General features: G+C 41.8%; 1 protein-coding gene across 2 annotated transcripts in view; it reads left to right on the top strand.

The window, feature by feature from the left end:
- The window catches only part of cd276 (CD276 molecule), an 83,179-nt gene extending 62,143 nt beyond the window's left edge, over positions 1 to 21,036 (top strand). For both annotated transcript variants that reach the window (XM_053423179.1, XM_053423243.1), the window contains exons 7-8: positions 4,995 to 5,033; positions 20,161 to 21,036. In XM_053423179.1, coding sequence (XP_053279154.1) covers positions 4,995 to 5,031 — 37 coding nt within the window. In that variant the 3' untranslated portion in view covers positions 5,032 to 5,033; positions 20,161 to 21,036. The remainder of the gene's footprint in view (positions 1 to 4,994; positions 5,034 to 20,160) is intronic.
- Positions 21,037 to 21,068: the final 32 nt, after the last annotated feature.

A 21,068-nucleotide genomic window follows, 5' to 3' on the forward strand; every position in this document is an offset into this window, starting at 1 on the left:
TTTCTGCGAACAGCAAAGTTAATACCATGTGATTTTAATAAGCTGAGAGGTGAAGGGGAGTCTCTGAGCGAAGTGGGGGGACAATGACTTTTATTCTCTAATGCCTCTCTCATGAATGTTTCAGGGCGATCTGTGCAGCCAGGCGCGGGGTCGGCCAACCCACAACTAGTGAGACTTAACAGTTCAGCTTTAGCTAAAGGGGTACTGAGTAAAGCAGAACAGAAGTGTGAGACCGTTGTTCGCCTCGGTTCCAGCGCAGAGATGGCTACTCGCGGCCTCCCTCTCTCGCGCTCTCCCCGTCTTTGTCCTCGCACCTGGTTGGTCCAGGTGGACGCTGTGGGCAGTGAGCTGGTGAAGTCAAGCTAATGGCTCTGCCTTCGGAGATCACTCAATAAGCACTTCAGACAGGCAGCTTTGTTTTGCCATCTGGCTCCAATTGCGCTGACAAAGGCAGAGGTTCCTACACGAGACAAAGGAGCTGAAATGAGCCCCACTTTAATAAACCCAGGATGATGGGGAGCCACGTTTGTGTGTTATCTTAATGAACTGTCCAAAGGAGAGCGCGCCTCCCCTTTAAAAGCCGCCCTGATTTGAACAATAACCAGTGATAACACTTGGGACCTGCGCTCATATATTCGCAATGGAGCAGGATCCCTTTGTTACCTTTACAGCAGAGGCAAATAATGTTTAACAAACGGTGGGGCTCCAATTCTGGATTCATTTCCAGGCGCTGACGCCAACAACCCCCTTCACACACACAAAACACACACTTATAGGAACGCAACTCCATGCAAAAGGTCAAACACCTCACACAGAAAGGAGCAGTGTCATACACTCATCTACATCCACAGTTTGCACGGCTCCTGCTGCCTTCACCCCGCACCTCCCCGCCTCCTCTCTTCAAAATTTTCAGTTATCTGAGCGTGATGTGCTGTTAAGACGGAGCTGCAGTCACGCAACTGCAGCTCCTCCTGTCAGAAGTTGACTTTAGTTTGTGTGCACCAGCCCCTTCTCTCCCTAAGATTCTGGACTCCTAATGCGTCAGGCCTTAACAACCAGGCCCCCGGAAGAGAGAGAGAGTTAGTCAGTGACCCAGTTCTTTCACAGCAAAAGAATTGTCGGAAAGAACAATTTGACACGCCCTCTAAAATGGGAGCTGCTTGTGCAAAACGGGTTTATTAACCCTTCTTAACTGAGGCAAGGTCCCATGAAGGTGGATGGCTTGGGAATATCGGGCCTTTTAGAGCGGATAGCAAAGAGAAGCTCATCCTCTTCCCTGTCTTCTGACTCCTTCGTATTCAGTCCAAAATGCTGGAAGGCCAGTAGCTCATCATCCTGAATAGCGTGTTGATATTCGAGCTCGCTAATGTTTGTAAGAGAGATTCTTTAGCAGAAAGAGGAAAGTCAAACCGGAGTCAAAGTCACCTTTGTGTTCATTAGTTTTCCCTTCTGTCTGTATTGAGTTATTCACATAACTATGAAAAAAGGCCATCCTTAATGAGTGGGGAACATTATGTCCACCTTATGTCTCTCTTGGGAACCAAAGTATGGCATCGCGAGTTAATGCAGTTTAAAGATTTTAGTTGAGAGTACAGCTGCACGATCTTTGGAATTAGATATTTTGATGCCTCTGGGGATATAATCCATTGTAGATACCGTGTAGTCAATATGACTATAAGAACATAGTTTTTAAATGTTCGTTTAGAGATAAAACTGCTTTACAGGGGCTGGGATGACTGTAGGCAACTCGTAACGACTAAAGAAATTGATTGGTTGATATCTAATCTATTTTGTAAAACCTGACTTATTCCTGATCTTGACCTTGAAGGAACCCTGGGAAGTTTTTCATCGTGAGTAGTTTTATGAAGCAATGTTTACAGGCGGTGCATTTTACATCCTGCTGTTTGTTTCGTGTTAGTCTTCAAACCAGACCAATCAGAGAGCTCGTGTTTATTTACTATTGCAGATAGGTTTGGGCCCCATCCCATTCAGAGCGATTACTATCCTTGCTGAAACTGGTCAGACCGAAATCAACCGTTTTTCTAAAATGTTGCGGGTTGATGCGATGACTGATAGAGGAGTGCTCACTGAGAGCACTGCTGAAGCATTTTCAGTGATATCCAAGATGATTGTTGTGAATCAGCTATGAAGAGTTTGATATTTTCTCAGAAGGAAGAACAAACAACAACACAATGTAAAAAAAGGACAAGTAGACTTTACTTTAGAAAACGCAGTTAGGCTGAAGTCATTTTTTACTTCTTTATACCGTATTGTCAATATAACATCAAACAATAGTATTAACAAAAAAATGGCAAGTAGAATATACTTTTTCTTTTACAATTTCCAGACCAGGCAAGGATTTTGAGCAGGGCTTTTAGTGTGACCCATGATGAACTATCTTCCAGTATCATACTGTGATAGACTAGGATTTCACAAATGAAAGAACTTCAGCAGAGAGAATGATCATGTGAGAATTTTTCACTTTTATTGTTTGAAGCCAGTTGGTTTTCCACTCACGGATCTGCTTCTTGCTAACTGTGCACACTGCACATAGCTTCACTCAAGGTACCAGAATGTCTCCTTAACAACAGCAACTGTACCTAAGATTATGATAATAATTAATTCTGGCATTTGCCAAGAAACATTTATTATGTCTTAGAACACAACTCAACTAAAACATAGTCTCAGAGCTTGGAGGCTCCACCCCTCTACCTCATACAGGCTACAATACCATGCTGGATGGTTCTTGTAGTGCTCTCCTGCACCACTGAGCTCTCATTCCCTCCAAGGATACAAGTCCAGTCAACAAAATGTTACACATGTTATAAGCAAAACCGGAAAAATGTCACGTTTTGAATCATAGGGTTGTATTTTTCTTGCGATATGTGGCATTTCCTGACCAAGGCTTGTTAACACATTTCAGACCGGATTCTTATAACACAACCCAGACCTACAGGTCACTAATATACTATTCCACATTGCTTCAATAGGAATTTAGAGGGACCCTGGACAACAGCTCCAAGCAGCTCTGCTTGACAGGCCGTTCCTTTTACACTGGCACCACATACTCGGCCACCGGGCTCTCCCAACGGTCACACATTACTGACTAAACATATGTAAATAGAACATTCATGTTGCCTTCATTATTCGATGTGGGTCACCGGATATCTTCAAGAGCGCTAATTAAAAGAGCTCCCTGCACACCATTGCTTCCTGGTTATTTAAGCAGTGCACTCATGTTCCTTGCTGGTTCAGCAGCAAACAGTAAGCTACATTTTTACTATGGTATTATCTCCAAGGGGAACCCAGAGAGATGCTGTATCCTTGTTGAAGGCCAACCAGCGCCGGTTGGGTAATAATGGAAATTATAAAATTTCAGTGGCCTCACATTAATCATATAGTTCTCACACTGCAACATATTCTGTAATTATATACAAATAGTTACTTCCTGTGCTTGCTTCCCCTTGTTATTTCTATATAGATCATATCTTCGACATGAGAATGTGTTATTGTATATGTTCCACACATCTCTGTCTGTATGTGGAACACATGCAGTATATCAAGAACCATTACTAGTATTGGCTTCACACTTGGAATGTGTATTGTTAAGAGCCAGGGGAAGTGCAGTGTCACCTGATCTGTTCAATATTATGTGAATAAAAATTGAATAAACAGGCAAACAGCACCTTGCGGTGAGGACGGGGCCTTAAAGGGATAGTTTACTGAAAAATGAAAATGTACTCCTTATCTACTTACCACTATGCCGATGGAGGGGTGGGTGAACTTTTTCAGTCCACGAAACACTGCTGGAGTGTCGGGGGTAAACATTGTAGCAGCCGAATCCAATACAACTGAAGATAGTATGGACATATCTTCAGACGCAAAAAAAACAACAGAAAACAAAACATGTCTCCATACTGCTTGTGTGTTGTCATCCAAGTGTCCACAAGCCACGACATTCACATTCGACTCGAAATAAGGTAATTTACTTTGTGTTTTAAGCCTAAATGTCCACCAGAAATGGTTAAGCTAGCATACATTAGCATGTCTGACGGTCCCAGACAAACCTCGGAAATAGCTGATGTGCAACACGTGAAAGTTAAGTAAATCATCATAGGTCACTTTTGCAGTTTCAGAAAGAAAGCACCAACCATCAAAACCAAAGGCCAAGCAAACAGCTCATTCCAAATAGGCTTGTTCAGAATGGACACTGCACTGGTATTACAACAGGGGATTGCTAGTTGTTTCAGAAAGTTTGGAAAGAAACTCATCAAGATTGTGCTGCACACGGAGCAACTTCTGCAACCTCTCAGAGGGTATCTGCTGGTCTGTGAGGAATAGGCCACTTGATCTATGTCTGATTAGATAGAGGAAAAATGGCAGCTCCTAAATCATTCGGAAATAAAGAGCCTTGTCACAGTTTCAAATTCACACGACTCAGTTTGCTGTGCATCACAACAATGGGCCAGTTCCGCTGTCCGCTGGTTTTTACGCGTTAATAGCGTAACGAATCCTTTTGTGAGAGGACAGGGGTGCGTCGGAAATCTCTTCACTCTGAGAAATCCCCCTGCACAGGTGCCATTTACATCCTTCTGCCATCACCCCCGCCTTGTTCCCCTCCACCCAGTTCTGCCATGTAATCTATGCTCCTCTGACAGTACAGCCAAGGTCCAGTGGGAGAGAGCCTATCCATCTCACTACCCAAATCTGCCTCCCCTGTTTGGTTCCACATGAGCACTCAGCTGCTGTGACTAATTAAATAAAATGCTGTGCCCTCTGCTTCCTGTTAGCCACGGCAAGGTTGGTGCACAGAGATGGAGCAGACGAGGAGGAGGAGGAGGGATGCAGAAGGAGGGGGAAATGCGATAACAACCGCAACTCCTGAGATAATGCTTTGCAGACAATGGACATGAAAGTTGATGACAGCATGAGCATTTTTCAGAATTTGCACTGTGTTTGAACTTATTCTTTCTTGTTTGTTCTCCTCTCCTCAGCCATGACACCACTGAAGAGTTAAGGCCAAGAGAATAAAGGTGAGCATGACTTTAATTCGTACATGCATCTGTCTTTAAGAACATCTGAGTTTTTATGTATTGCTCAGGTGTCACTTTTTTCAGTTCTCTCCTTTTTCCACCGGTATTCTCTGCAGCATTAATGCTCTAGGAGGACACAGTGTCACTGGGGGCTATGGAAAAGTGCTGCTGTAATGAGGCTCGGCTGCATTAATTCAGCAGACATGGGGATATGAGAAGTCTTGACATTTCTCTGAGAGAATTCTTGTGATTTTAAGGAATCACACGATTACTGGCTGATATTAGAATTCTATATTTGAGTATATTTAATCTATCATGCAAACATTAATTCCAAGTACTTCTAATATATGTAATGTATGAGTCATGTAGCCTTCATTTGTTTTTCTTTCTTTCGGGAACATCAGCGTCATCATGAGGTTTGGTTTAGTTTCAGCTTGTGAGTACCTGCAGCAGACCACCGACCATTGCAGCACACCACCATGTGTCACTGTTTGTTGTGTCCCATATTGAGCATTATGTGTATTTATAAGTAAAACTAGAGGAGAAAAAACGACATTCTCTTCTTATTGGTGAGTTCCCATTAAGCATGCCTGCACTAACAAGCTTTCACTGTGAATTTTGAAATTGGATATGCTACCCTCACCATCGGGTTGTCTTTCCGTCCGCCTGTCCGCCCCATTCCAAAGAACGCTGTATCTCCGGAACACCTTGACGGAATTATTTTACATTTGGTATAAACATTCACTTGAACTTGGATTTCAGTGGCCTCACGAAGTATGTCCATGTTTCTTTCTTATGATATCTTAAATACATCTTAAGGGAATGTCATCGAATGTGGAACAAAGTTTCACTTGAACTAAAAAAATCAACTGTTTAGATTAGAACCTGCATTTTGGCTATTGATCGTAAATGGTGAAAAGGGAAAGGAACCAATAGTTAGAACCGTCTAGACTGCAACTGCCTTGTGTGCAGGTTTGGCTTTACCAGACGACGTTCCTTCAAGAAGTTAGCATTAGGTGCAGACCCTCATCCATGTGGATGAATTTGAGATTCACATTGAGGCTGTGTTTTAGTTCTGTTTGGAACTAATTTCTAAAGTGAAATCTGAATTTCACTTTAGAAATAAGTTTAAGATCAGAGTCCTGAGTTTGACAGTATTTAACTGCGAGTAATAGCAAGGACACAGTAGAGCTCCCCCACTAGATATATGTACAAATATGTAAAAATAAATATTGTAGGCAAAGTGTGTTGGATGAAATGTAATGCAGAGCCTCATCTAGGGAGAAAAAGGTGCTGAATAGACTTTCAGCACCATGGACAGTTACACTCCCTACACTGACATGGGAGGGCTGATGTGTGAAAGTGTTAGAACTTGTTGGTTTTCAGGAGACTGAGACGGAGTTCTGTGATTGGTCCGTTTGATTTTTAACTAAGGAAGACAGTTCTTCCCTCCATAATACATAAGATTAATTGTTTACGAAAAATCGTCAGTTCAACTGCATCACCAATGAAACCGTACCTCAAGTGGAGAGATGCTGTCCTCGATCTGTTATGTACGGTGGCCCTGAGAGCTCAACGAACAGCAACTTAAGAAAACACATGCAAGTTAAGAAAACACATGCAAGTTGACAAAACACAAGCAAATAAAGAAAACATCTTCATCAAGTTCACAACACAACACAACACATTACAGAAACGCGCTGCAAATAGAGAAACGCGCTGCAAATAGAGAAGAAACGACAACGGAAGTGTTTCCACAGTGAGCTCTGAGCAGGAAGATGATCCGATCTAGAGACATGCCGTCTTCTCCTGTTAAACTGAATAAACAGCGCTAACAAGCAAGCCCCTGTTTGTGAGGCAATGTATTGTCCATAGTGTGCAGGGATAGGAAACCCTTTTGCCCCCTCTTCTGAGCGTGTGGGCGGGGTCGGAGCCCAGGAAACGGTGCGCTCGCACACACACACACACACACACACACACACTCGCCCACTCCTGGTATTTCATGATGTTCTGATACGATGATGATTAAAAAAATTAACGTCATCGTTACTTTCACGTTAATAATATGAAAACTGATTTGCTATGTTCAGCGTTCGCGAAACATATGCACAACACTGTACAGTACAGCCATTGCAGAGGGGCTGAAGAGCCGCGTTCGGCTCCAGAGCCGCGGCTGGCCAAACCCTGTGTGGAACCGAATTTGTATGGTGTATTGGACGTTTTTGTGGCAGCAGTGTCCATCACTTTTAGCTGTCCTCTGGAAACACTTCCGTTGTCGTTTCTCCTCTACTTGCTGCGCGTTTGTCTATTTGCTGCGCGTTTCTCTATTTGCAGCACGTTTGTCTATTTGCAGCACGTTTGTCTATTTGCAGGGCGTTTGTCTATTTGCTGCGCGTTTCTGTAATGTATTGTGTTGTGTTGTGAAATTGATGAAGATGTTTTCTTACTTTGCTTGTGTTTTGTCAACTTGCATGTGTTTTCTTAAGTTGCTGTTCGTTGAGCTCTCAGGGCCACCGTAGTTATGGTTACATCATCTGGAATTATTCCGCCAGAGATGCTTCCATGTCTTCCTCTGACTTCTCACAAAATCACACTGTCTTCCAGATGGGTCCATAAAAAGAGGAAATGTTGGGAGACTAGGATAGTTAGAAATTACATTTTGACTAACCATTTATTGTTGTGGTACAACTTGAGTATCTGCACCTGGTTTGGAGGATCCTTCTTATCTTGATCTTGTCTAAGTCTCCGTGTTGCTGAAGAAGCGTTGTATTTACTATTGAGTGTTTGGAAGGTAGTTGAGTCTCAGAGTGAACATCATTATGATGTGCGTTTTTTTTTTTTTTAATAACCCCCTTATACTGTGTAACTGAGGGTTGATTGTATGGCTGCATGATTTTTTAATGGCTCGACTTTAGCAGAAGGGTTACCTGGAGCTGCAAACAGCAGCAGTAATTCAGTGATAGGTCGGCAGGCCGTTCCCACAGTGGTCAGAGTCAAGGTGCTGGCAGTATTGGACCCTGTGTGATGATTGGGAGCGACCCTTCACAGTATATGATCCCTCAGCCTGTGTCAGGGTAGATCTGCTTCACTGAACTCAGGATATTTCTCAGTTCAAATGAAAAAAATATAATTTCCATTTTGTTGTGACATAGATGTTTTGATATTGATTGGTGATATTTTAGAAGACATTTCAGAGGCACTCCATCAATTTTGATTTGACTCCCACTGATGTGTTTGGGCTGTGGAGAGATAACAGGGAAGTGTAGCTGCCCTGTGTTCTGTCAAAAATGAGACACAGCTCAATATATGAAGCTGTTTACCTTTAAAAATGTCTTGCTGTTTAAAACCACTCCTACTTCATTCATTCTAAAAAGGGGAACCTGTACTGGAAACCCTTATATCCTCAAGACGTAGCAGCACCTCAGAAGCAGAAACAGATTTGACATACTGTTTATATTTGGCGTCCATGTCTGTGTATGTAGAGTAAAATAAACTGGATGATGCTGCTTAGTCACACCACTGCCTATGAGTCATACTGCCTTCACTGCTACCTCACATTAGCATACAGTACAGACCCACACACTACCAGTGTTTCGGTGTCTGATGTGTGATTATCTTTCATCACATTGACGTGTCAGTTACAACTTGTATTTATGAGACACTGATTTATAGAAGAGAAGGTGAATAAAAGGTGATAGAAAATACAAAAAATGTAATTTCCTCTAACTAGCCAAAATAAAGTCTGGCCAGCAGGTCCGGAGAGAGGACATTAGTCATTTCTGTAGTATCCACTGACCTTCTCCGAGACTGTTACTGCTAGGTAATGTCCCCTCGCCCGTAGACCTTTCCGCTGCTGAATCATCCTGGATCAATTATTCTAATATTTGTGTGGCAGTTTTGCTATCGATTAATGGATTTATGCAGAGTGGAGCCCATCTTATTTAATAAAGCAGGTTCTGCATTTAATTAAGTCGTTTAAGAGTCAGGGGAACTTTGTTTTCATAAACCTTTATGTTATCGATGCACAGGTTCGCTCATGACTTATGTTTATCCACTCAAACTTTGATTATGTCATCACTAGCAGCCAAGCACGGCTAACAGAGTAAAAAGATGTCTCAATGTCACACTGCTTTGTGGCTGTCATTAGACCTACTGTTTGTTATGTCAAATGTTACACACTTATTGCATGCGTTTTCCTAAGTTGCAGTGCACTGAGCTCTGAGGGCTACCATGAAATAGACATATTTTAAACACAGAGACGTTTCCTTCAGGTGGCTATTGATCACAATTGTCTTTCCCCCTGATCCTCTAACCAGTAATAAACCCCTGTAAGCAAACCGTGGTGCTGTTTGCTGTTATCCATCCTTTTCTTCCCACTGACGCAGAAGAGTTAAGTCAATGTCAAGAGCGCTGTCATAGATATGGGTCATAATCCACATAAGTCCAAGAGCTAACATGATGCTTCAGAAAACAGAGTGAGTCACTGGTTATTTTCAGTTTTCAGCCTTTTCCTTTGTTTTGCCAGTGCATGTAGACTCACCAACTGTTGTGTAACCACACTGTCCGAATAATGCTGGTTCCAGCAACCCTTGAATTTATTTTATATCCCCACAACGGACTAATCCGACATAAAAAATATTTATTAGAGGTAATATGGCTTGAGAAACTCGATACATTTCCAGGTGAAATTATGCATTGGATTGACCTGGGTTCACAATTTACAAGGATTTACAAAGTATTTTTTTGTTCTTTATGTATGTAAGAGGGCAATAAGGAATGGCATTGTTCACAACTTTGACCAAACCAGAGACGGCTGCAAATCAGATGGATAAATATTCAAAGGCAGACATGAATTGAATAAAAGAAAACTCAGTGGAATGAGGAGCAGCATGAACCACCCGGTCATCTACCTGAGGACTTACGATGAATTCCAATGAGAGCACAGATTACATTTTTTTAAGATAGGCCCTATAGGTGCAATTAGTGCTACATAATAGCACTTTCCCTCTGCTCCTTCAGCAGAACTGTGAAATATTGATTTAATTCCCTACTATATATTCACTTAAACTCTGGACTGTCATGCTAAGAATATATCTCATTGTTCCATTTTTAAGCAGTAATAGCTTAGGGTTTACTCTGTCATGGTTTTATAAGTAGGGAGTCCGTATAGGGAGTCTGTCCTCGAAGGATTCAGAAGAGATGAAAGTGTGTGGGGGGAGGGGGGGGAATAAAGTGAAGTTTACCAGGAGGAAAATAGCATAAGTGTAATTAAAAGCCTGCTGCAGTCAGGTGTAGGAGATGGGATTTGAGGCCCCCAAAGATCAGATTTTTTTAAAATTATTTTTAAGTTGGTGGGAAGAGTAGAGAAGGCTTGGAAGAGACTGCTACATGTGGCAGATGAGGTCTGGCAGACAGTGATGTCAGACAGGACATTTTGGTTTCTTCCCGGGCAGGTGCGGGGCTTCTTGAAGCGCGATTGACTCACTATTCCAGTATCTCTGATCTCTGCATTATTTATGCTTTTGTCTCAGCCATTTATCAGTTTTTTTTTATATTTTGCAGCCTCATTCTACTGTACATCACCTGTGATGGAAAAGGTTGTGGAGTTGATAGCCTCTGAGAGAAGCCAATAACAGAATATAGTAGCTCATATTGATATCAGGAAAGTGTGCTGCATAGCAATCTCTGCATACTGTTGAAAACCTTGCCAAACATCCATCCACACTGCAATAGTGCAGTAAAAAATACAATATAACTCAGAGAATGCTGCGCTGGCTCCACTTCCTTACCTTGATATTAATTTCAGGACATGAAACTGGTAAGATGTGAGCTGTGGGAGGAGCCACACAGCGGCCGAATCACTGATCGATGATAACTAATGAACACGGTAGGAGTTCTGCTCTGTTTGCCTCTCGACAGAGCGCTGCCTTCTCCAGAGAGCTCTTTTTCTGCCTTTTTTTTTGTCAGAAAAGCACAGGAGCCCTCATTGAAACAAACTGCCTCAGGGCTCAATTAGCTACCATAGATTCCTCGTGATGCAGATGAGAGATTGTGGTACAAGTGGAGCGATGTGGCGATGTTGGAAAACACACCCAAAGAGAATGCATGAGTTCCGACAACTGGAACATTGTAATGCTGTGATATGCAATCAATGTATAGACGATTAAAAAAAGCTGTTACGAGGTCTGAAACAATTCAAATAAAGGGATTATTGGGAAAATCCGAACAGCCTCTGTCTAAACGCACACATATATTGTCTTCTAGGATATTATATAAGGTTCTATTCACTAAAGTGTGGACATCTTCATCGCATGGAGCAATAAAAACTAATTTAACAGCTGCACTGCAACCTGTGACCCTGAAGCTGTAGGTTTTGCAGTTGTTGTGAACAACTAAGAGCTCCATGGTAATTACTTTATGCTTGGTCACTAGGCTGTGACTTTTATCAGAGCATATAAGCATCACTTAATATTCCTCACTCATGGCTCTTGCTGTCACTTTCCATTCCTACCCAACGTGTCTGAGGTAGAATAAATGAAGGACGACACTTTCTGACTATTCATCAAAGCCAGGCCCCTTTGCTCCTTTTGGCATCTGAGTCTCCCTCATGGGGTCTCTGAACTTTTGCTCTTTTGAACTGTCCCACTTTGAATCAACCAACAATTCCCAGAATAGTTTTTATAATTAGCATTGTTTTTTAAACGGATTGCTGCCTGTTGTTTACAAAGGATGGCTATCAAAGACAATATGTTCAGCACCAGAGAATTTACAGATGGCACAAACCTAAACACTGAGCCGTCCCCTGGTGCGATGGGAATATGCTAAACATGTTGTTCACTGAATGGCGAGATGACTTTTATGTGTAGCTTTCTGAAATGTTCACACATAATCGTGAAGTTCCTCTTGCTTAGATAGAGTTTAAACGTGCACGTCTCTGCAGGCTACTTAACTTTACTTACTGTAGCAGTAAATTAACTAATGTGTTAAGGAAGGCTGTGATTATGGGGGAATTGTGGTATATTTCAACTTGGGCCCAATGTTAATACATGGGGGGGTGTAAATGAATTGCACTTAAAAAAAATTTGGAAGCAGTCGGATATATAGCTCTGATAGATCTGTATCAGTAGCCGCAACGTTATGGCAGTGACTACAATGTAAACTTAGGGTTCAACTATGACAGTGCACCAAATGTCCACTAAAAGTGCTTTTTCAACAACAAAAAGCTAAAATTGTTATTCTGGGTCTTTGCAGACTGGCCCGCAGCCGTGCAGCAGCTAGTTGTTCCCGCTGTGCTTCTCTCTCTGCAACAAACCAAGTCTCTTGAGAGTCTCACTTACCAATCTAAAAAAAGCCCTTTTAAACGACAATTGTGGCATACTTGTCCGACTGTGAACGACTATTGGACCAGAAGTACCATTCATTTACTCACCCACAATTCTAACCATAGGGACCAGGCTCTGACTTCTGACTTCAGAATATTTTCAGGAAGAGGTTGTTCAGTTACAGCTAGAATCAGGTACGATCAATATAGTGAAGTCGATTAGTGGTGAACTAGTAAATGTTCAACCTTAGTCAGTTTCCTGTCCTTTGGTCAGACATTATCTTAAAACCCCAGTGTACTTAGACTAGTCACTTATAATCTTTGTAAGCCTTTTTCATTGCTGCCTCCAATCTACAATGTTTTTTCTCAGCAATTACACGACTGTCTGTGTCATTTCCATCACTCTATTTTAAAGACTGTGACATTGGCAACAACAAGGTGCACAGACACAGTAGGGTATCGGTAATTGTGCATCAGGCAGCAATAGTTTATTGCTATAAAATAGGGAGCAAACTATTTTTACACACTGTCAAGCAGTGTTATTTTACATGATTGAAAGTCATTAAAAGACATACTAATCTAGTCTGTTTATACTTTACCCAAATCATTGGTTTGGCATTGACCTCTGTAGACCGGTGATAATCTAAAGTGTGCAATGGAATGCTCCTGAATAAAAACTCATTGACGTAAACATGTCACAGTCCCTCAGCTTTGTTCAGTTCAGCATATAAGGTGACAGTCACCTTCACGCTGCATCAGCAAACAAATAAATCACAACACAGGTGGAAGATGGTCATGGCATGTCACCCCGTGTGGCTCTAGATATTCATCCAGATTAACATACTCATGGAATAAATGGTATAGGGTAAATGATTGTCTCGCCCACGGAGGTGCCCTGTGTGTGAGGGTGAGCACAGAATAAACTGTGACTCTTTCTCTCCCCTCCTCCTACTTTTCTCCTGGTACTGAGTCACCTCGCCTCTGGGGCTTACCGCAGGAGTCTCTTCAAACGATCCTTTAGACTGAAGTGAAGAATCAAGATTAATGCACTTCCACGTCCCACCCAGGCTCTTGGGGGAAAAAGTCTTATAATTAACACCAGGGGGCTGCAGGTTGATTTGGGAGAGAGGTCAAGGGTGATGTACCTCAACCACAGAAAAAGAGCTGATAAAAGATTGTTAGAGTGTGCGGTGTAGGCTGTGGCTTTGGAACAACACTAGTGGGCTAACAGATTTCTTTTTCATTCTTGTTCTTTCTTTTTTTTTCAGGTCAATTCCATAGACCTGCTTCTGCAAATAGTTCTTCACATTTGTGTGTTTCTACATTGCAACTGTCTGCCCCTATCCTGCAGTAGAAAAGACACACGTTACCCTGACTCAATTTATCAGTCGACAGAAATAATTTTGAGAAATGCTCATTCATTTTCTTGCAGAAAGATAAATGAGAAAGTTTGGAGCATTCTGGTGTTTAAATAATTGATTAAAAGCTAGAGCTAGCAGCTTGTTAGCCTAGTTTAACACAGAGACTAGAAACAGCAAGCCTAGCTCTGTCCAGCAGTAAAACAATTCATCTACTGTATTCTCTAAAGCTCACTAATTTATATTATGTAGTGTTTTACATAAATAACTAGTTGTGGTTCTACACTGAGGCTTTATGTGCCCAGACTGTGCACACAACGTATTTTTTTGTTGTTGTAGAGATTGAAATAATATGATATTATATGTTATTCTACTAACTTTAAAATAGCTAGAAGGTTTTTCAGCCAGTTTTCTAGGTTTTATTCTAAGCCAGCTATCCAACTGCTAAAGGCCAATTCATGCTTCTGTGTCGAAGTTAAGCCGTAGGCTATGAGTAGACGTGTACCTTACGCAGAGCCCTACGTCGTACCCTGACTTGCACCTCCCCAAAAATGTAACTACACGTTGAGGCGCCGCAGACCGCAAGAGCATCGCATTTCAGGCAGACTCCCCGCCATTTTTTAAATGAGTCGAAGGAACAAACACAGAGGACGTCTTTCTTTTCATCGTTGCAGTCCTTTGAAAGAAGGTTATTGTTCTTTAAAATCTAACTGGACAACACTCAACACCAGAATTAGAAACTCTGCCGTTAAATTGCAGCGCGACTCACAAACACCTACGGCCATCTATAAATGCTCGGCATTACCCGACCGTACCATTCCGACGCATAAGCATGAATTGGACTTAACTCTACATTGGCTTCATAATTAACATACAGACATGATAGTGGTATCAATCCTCTCTTCTAGCTCAACTGTAAGAAACTTTATTGTTCTAAATGTCAAACTATTTATTTAATAATACAACTGTGGACATCAGCTGATTATTAGCCTGAGCAAAATAATTTCATTGGCCTTTTAAAAACCTTTAAATGTTTCTCAGATGCTACAACAGCAACATTGTGCGTATCAGGTGCCCTAATATAAGACTTCTCTACAACATGGATCTTTATATAAAACAGATTCTTGGCTGAACTTATATAAAAATATCAGTATTACACGACATTGGAGGGGCAGTCTGGGTCACTAGAAGTCATGTCAGGATTGTTATTATATTTTTAATAACGGAGACTGTCTCAAGGTACATCTTATCCTGATGGCGACTCCTCGCACAAAATATTGAGTAACAATTTCCCTGACTTCACAACTTATTTTTAAAGAGCGGGGATTGAGAGTGAAAAAGCGACACTTAACTATATCTGGTGGCATATTTTGTAGCATAAACCATACAATTCACTTGGAGGCTATGTATATACACCTCAATATTTGTGTCCTGCAGGACCCAGGGGATCCTCTTTCTATTTGAGGCTTTTAGAGTAATTGTTGAAATGTAAATGTTTCCATGAAAGACAATCTGTATAAAATTTTTTGAGCAGTATACGTTGCGCTTCGTAATTATCCATTCTTGCGTCATTAAATTGTCACAGTGTGTTTGATGGTGATCTTTAAGCATCACCGAGGTTAGGTGACTTTCTCATTATCCCAGATACTTCTCCAAGGTTGTTTCACTTTCTCTCACAGTCCCACGCCTGGTGTTTGTCTTTGATAGTTACTTGGCTTGTTGTTGTTTCTGTCGGTGTCAGAAAGCAGCAGGCCTGCTGCTTTTGTTCTGCTCCAGATATAAACAAAAAATATGAAAGAACAGGGAAGTTACAAAGTGGAGAGAATGAGATATGGCGCTCGCATTTCAATGTACAGTGCCTTGCATAAGTATTCACCACCTTTGGACTTTTCTACATTTTGTCATGGTATAACCACAGATTAAAATTTATTTCATCGTGAGTTTATGTAATGGACCAACACAAAATAGTGCATCATTTGGAAGTGGGGGGAAATATTACATGGATTTCACAATTATTTACAAATAAAAATCTGAAAAGTGTTGAGTGCATATGTATTCACCCCCTTTACTGTGAAACCCCTAACAAAGATCTGGTGCGACCAATTGCATTCACAAGTCACATTTGCAAGTCACATAATTAGTAAATAGGGTACACCTGTCTGCAATTTAATCTCAGTATAAATACACCTGTTCTGTGACGGACTCAGAGTTTGTTGGAGATCATTACTGAACAAACAGCATCATGAAGACCAAGGAGCTCACCAAACAGGTCAGGGATAAAGTTGTGGAGAAATATGAAGCAGGGTTAGGTTATAAAAAAATATCCAGAGCTTTGAACATCTCTCTGAGCACCATAAAATCCATCATAAGAAAATGGAAAGAATATGGCACAACCGCAAACCTACCAAGAGGAGGCCGTCCACCCAAACTGAAGAGTCGGACAAGGAGAAAATTAATCAGAGAAGCAACCAGGAGGCCCATGGTTACTCTGGAGGAGTTGCAGAGATCCACAGCTGAGGTGGGAGAATCTGTCCACAGGACAACTATTAGTCGTCTACTCCACCAATCTGGCCTTTATGGAAGAGTGGCAAGAAGAAAGCCATTGGTGAAAGGGATCCATAAAAAATCCCGTTTGGAGTTTGCCAGAAGCCATGTGGGAGACACAGCAAACATGTGGAAGAAGGTGCTCTGGTCAGATGAGACCAAAATTGAACTTTTTGGCCTCAATGCAAAACGCTATGTGTGGTGGAAACCCAACACTGCCCATCACCCTGAGCACACCATCCCAACAGTGAAACATGGTGGTGGTAGCATCATGCTGTGGGGATGCTTCTCTTCAGCAGGTACAGGGAAACTGGTCAGAATAGAGGGAAAGATGGATGGAGCCAAATACAGGGAAATCCTTGAAGAAAATCTGATGCAGTCTGCAAAAGACTTGAGACTGGGGCGGAGGTTCATCTTCCAGCAGGACAATGACCCTAAACATACAGCCAGAGCTACAAAGGAATGGTTTGGATTAAAGAATGTTAATGTCTTAAAATGGCCCAGTCAAAGCCCAGACCTCAATCCAATAGAGAATCTATGGCAAGACTTGAAGATTGCGGTTCACAGACGGTCTCCATCCAATCTGACTGAGCTTCATCTTTTTTGCCAAGAAGAATGGACAAACCTTTCCATCTCCAGATGTGCAAAGCTGGTAGAGACATACCCCAAAAGACTTGCAGCTGTAATTGCAGCGAAAGGGGGTTCTACCAAGTATTGACACAGGGGGGTGAATACTTATGCACCCAACAGATGTCAACTTTTTTGTTCTCATTATTGTTTGTGTCACAATAAAATTTATTTTGCACCTCCAAAGTACTATGCATGTTTTGTTGATCAAACGGGAAAAAGTTTATTTAAGTCTATTTGAATTCCAGTTATCAACAGTACATAATGGGAAAAAGTCCAAGGGGGATAAATACTTATGCAAGGCACTGTATATTAGGGAAGAAACGGGCTCATTGTGGATTTACACTGGTTCATTAGATTGACTCCACTGTGCCGCTGCACCTTTCACATGAACGGTACTATAGCTGTGGCAAATTAGTGTGAAATCTGGTGAACTTTCTGTAAATGCATCTGTCCATCAGCTCAGGTCTCAGGTGTTGGAGTGGTCGAGCAGCTGGGCTGCCGCGGCTGCTCTGGATTCACAGATAGAGAGAAGCCGACGATTAAACACTTGCGTTACAGTTTGCGTTTTTTTAAGAATCCCAGAAAAGTCAGGCTGGTTGTTCCTGTTATTTTCTAAGATGTTAATTATCTCTGCTGGGGATGTTCATCCGAAGTCTGGGGGCGAGTAGGGGTAGATTTAAATCAGGTAAGAAGATACATGTGTGAAAACTGTGTTTGGTACTCTTCATTTGGATGATGGATGAGTTGACAAGTTGGATTACTCTCTGTCAGGAGGCAAATAGGAGCCAGACTTCAAATACAGCACTGCTCCGTAAAACAGACATCCTCGCAGTGAGCTTTGCAATTTGCGAGGATTCCTATCATTTAGGACATGACAGACTTTATAACTCTATCAGTTTTTGCTTTGACATTTTGAAGCTGCTGGCAATGCCCTCAGGGTTTCATTGAGGATTTATCTACATCACACCAGCCTGTCATGAGTGAAATGTAATAAAAGGATGATAATGAGCGTCAATTAGGAGGAGTAGGAAGATGCTCAGTAGCAGAACTATTCTTGTATTTCTTGGGATGAAATATCAGGATAGACACAGTTAGTGCCTCGAACATGAGAAGACATCTGCTCAGTGAGTGCACGCTGACTTGTCATGTTATAGTACAGTGGAAACAGCTCCCAGTCATCACGACTGAATCGCGTAGCTTCTAAATGATAGTCCCAGAATTGGAGGGAAAGATAATAGCTGTTTTTAAGATAAGGACGATATCAGATTGAGCACTCGCGCATGCATACACACACTCTGACTCCGCTGCTCACCTCTCTCTCTCTCTCTCTCTCTCTCTCTCTCTCTCTCTCTCTCTCTCTCTCTCTCTCTCTCTCTCTCTCTCTCTCTCTCTCTCTCTCTCTCTCTCTCTCTCTCTCTCTCTCTCTCTCTCTCTCTCTCTCTCTCTCTCTCTCACACACACACACACAAAGACACACACCAACACCAACTCAGCTGACAACTTTGACCCGCTACAGTTAAATCATTGATTTATTTGAAATTATGCCACAATATCTATACTGATCATCGCCAAACAGCACATTCATTAATTAACTCAGCTCATCTCTCTATGTGATTGGACACATGTGTAAAGCGCATATGATAGAGATGCAGAGAGGAGCAGTAAATTACTGACAGAGATGGTAAAAACTGTAGAAAATATATTGTTTACGGTCCAAACATATATGAAATGACCCAAAAGGAACACTGTAAGCAGACTACTACTACTATCATTTTCAACGAAATGCATTTGTTTAGGAACTATTCTGCCCTAAGCATTTTAATCCATACAAATGGTTGATCACTATATCTGTGATAACTATATCCATTTTCCATTGTATATCTAAATCAAAAGTACAGGGATGAAAGGTCTAGACAAAAAGCTTGAGTGTTGATGGAGCAGAGAGCATGTGTTTCCACAACCACAAGGCCAGGCTTATTAGCTCCTCACTGGGTATTTACTTTGCATCGCTCACCAGGAAGGAGAAATTAAAAGATCAACGTCCTGATGGGCAAACCCACTGTATTCATTTCAGAATGCAGTAGCGTGCAGATATAGCAGACTGATTTGAATAATGTATGTAAAAACTGAATCTCAGGGCCTATAGCCAACTGTATTGCTTTTAAAAGCTTCAAGCAGGAGGGCGTCATGTGTGACATGATTAAAGTCCACCCAAGTTAATTCAATGTGTTAAATGATGCAGGGAGAGCAATTTCTTCCGCTGTGGTGGTGGGGGGGTGGTCCACAGGGGCCACGAGTGAGGAGAGGCATCAGAAGTTCAGAACGATGGGTTGCGTGTGATACAGCGAGGACGATAACTCGATGGAGAAAGAATTGAAGGTCGTTACATCCTTGGAAACACAGCTTCCAAATGACCTCCAACGAGGAGGTTATTTTCTATGTTTTCAGGCATTTTCAGGGGGAAGACAACTTGGACTGTGTGTAATTTGGTGCATATCAAAATGAAAATCCAGATGTAGTGTATTTGAATGTGGTTTTGCTGTACGGTAACAAATAGAGCTAGAAGCCTTTATCTACCACCCAAGTGTAGCAGAGATAATGGTAAATGTGCTGCATTTAAATAGTACTTTTCTAGTCTTAACAGCCGTTTAAACTGCTTTACAGTACAGGTGAGATTCAACCAATTCAGTCATGCATCTCATTTACACGCTGCAGGAACAGCCCTCACGAGCAATTTGGGGTTTAGTGTCTTACACGCATAGCTCTTCCTCTCTGATTCATCTTTGGAATATTTTTTCAATTAATCGACTATTAATTTAATAAAAAGATGAATGTGACAGTTCATCTTTTTCGGCTGTTTATTCATAAAGCTATTTTTTTTTTTTCTCTTACAAATATCTGCAACTAATTTCTGCTATGATTCCAGTATCATGCTGTAATAAAATATATAATTCTAGTCTTAAATTTGCCTTAATCCAATATCCCTTAACTTGATCAGTAAGTAACAAGTAACCAGATCAGTGGCTTTGGTTACTTGTATTGATGCTAAATGTGCTTGTTTTCTCCACTTGCTATCAGAAATAATAGAAATGTATCAGTGATCTTCTTGGGATCCCAGATTGTACCTGCTCTGTTTGCTTTAGATATTGGGTCAGCTGCTGGTTATTGTGACCAGCCGTGCAGTGTTTTATTATTTTTCAAAGCTAATAACCTCTCTCACGGTGAACGACCTGACATTATATGAATTGTGTTTTTGTGCCTTTTTTTTCCTCAGGAGCCGGGGCCAGACGGCGAGCAGGAGATGAGCCTGGCGGGTAATCCCAGTCCACCTATCCATCAACCTGGAGACTATTTCCAGCGTCCCCTACAGAATGTCAAAGCCGCACTGAGCAGAAGATGAGTCCATCATCTTCTTTCTAAGACTTTCCCCCGAGTTTCCATCAAAACACATAAACACATCATGTGCCATTATTTTTTATTGCCCTCCCTTTTTCCTCTGTCAATGGAGGGCCGCAGCAGTGAGTGAATGCAGCTGAGCGGGTCGTCCTCTGTGCAGTATGCAAAGGAGACGCTCTGTTTGAGAACCACAGGATGTGACAGGATCCTCTCTTGGCCGCTGACATCAGTCTGTATGGGCTTCGATGGGGCATGTGCCAGAGATCGCCTGTCTAATAGGAAGTGAGACACTTAAAGAAATGACCCTGCCTCAGTTGCCATCACTGACTCTCTGCCAGGGAGAGAGCTCGGCTCTCCCATTACTCCTGCACTTGCTAATTAGCGTCTGTCGTTGGAGTAACTTGTACCTGTCAGTGTGTGCCGCTCTCCTATATTCAGCAACTTGAAGGAATTGAAATTGAATGCCAGCTAAGCTCCAACAAACTGCAAATGGTGCATGGGATACACCCTGATTCTCTCTCTGACCTGACAGCCTTTATATGTAAGAGATAGTTTTTAATGAACACAGACTATGTCAGCTAGTTGGTGTGCAATGTTTTATCTCCTCCAGGCCGGGGACCATACAAGTTGTTTTATTGCTTCTTTTTATTTTTTGGTACTTGAGCGAGTCCCTGTGCCATATGTCCATGTATGAATGCCAAAGCATTGTGTCAGAGAGCCCAGTGCCTATTTACATTAAAGAGACTTGTTTAAACTGCCTGGTCATTGTTAATTATTGGTCCCATT

This window comes from Pleuronectes platessa, chromosome 1 (genome assembly GCF_947347685.1).
Source record: "Pleuronectes platessa chromosome 1, fPlePla1.1, whole genome shotgun sequence".
In the NCBI taxonomy this organism is placed as follows: Eukaryota; Metazoa; Chordata; class Actinopteri; order Pleuronectiformes; family Pleuronectidae; genus Pleuronectes; species Pleuronectes platessa.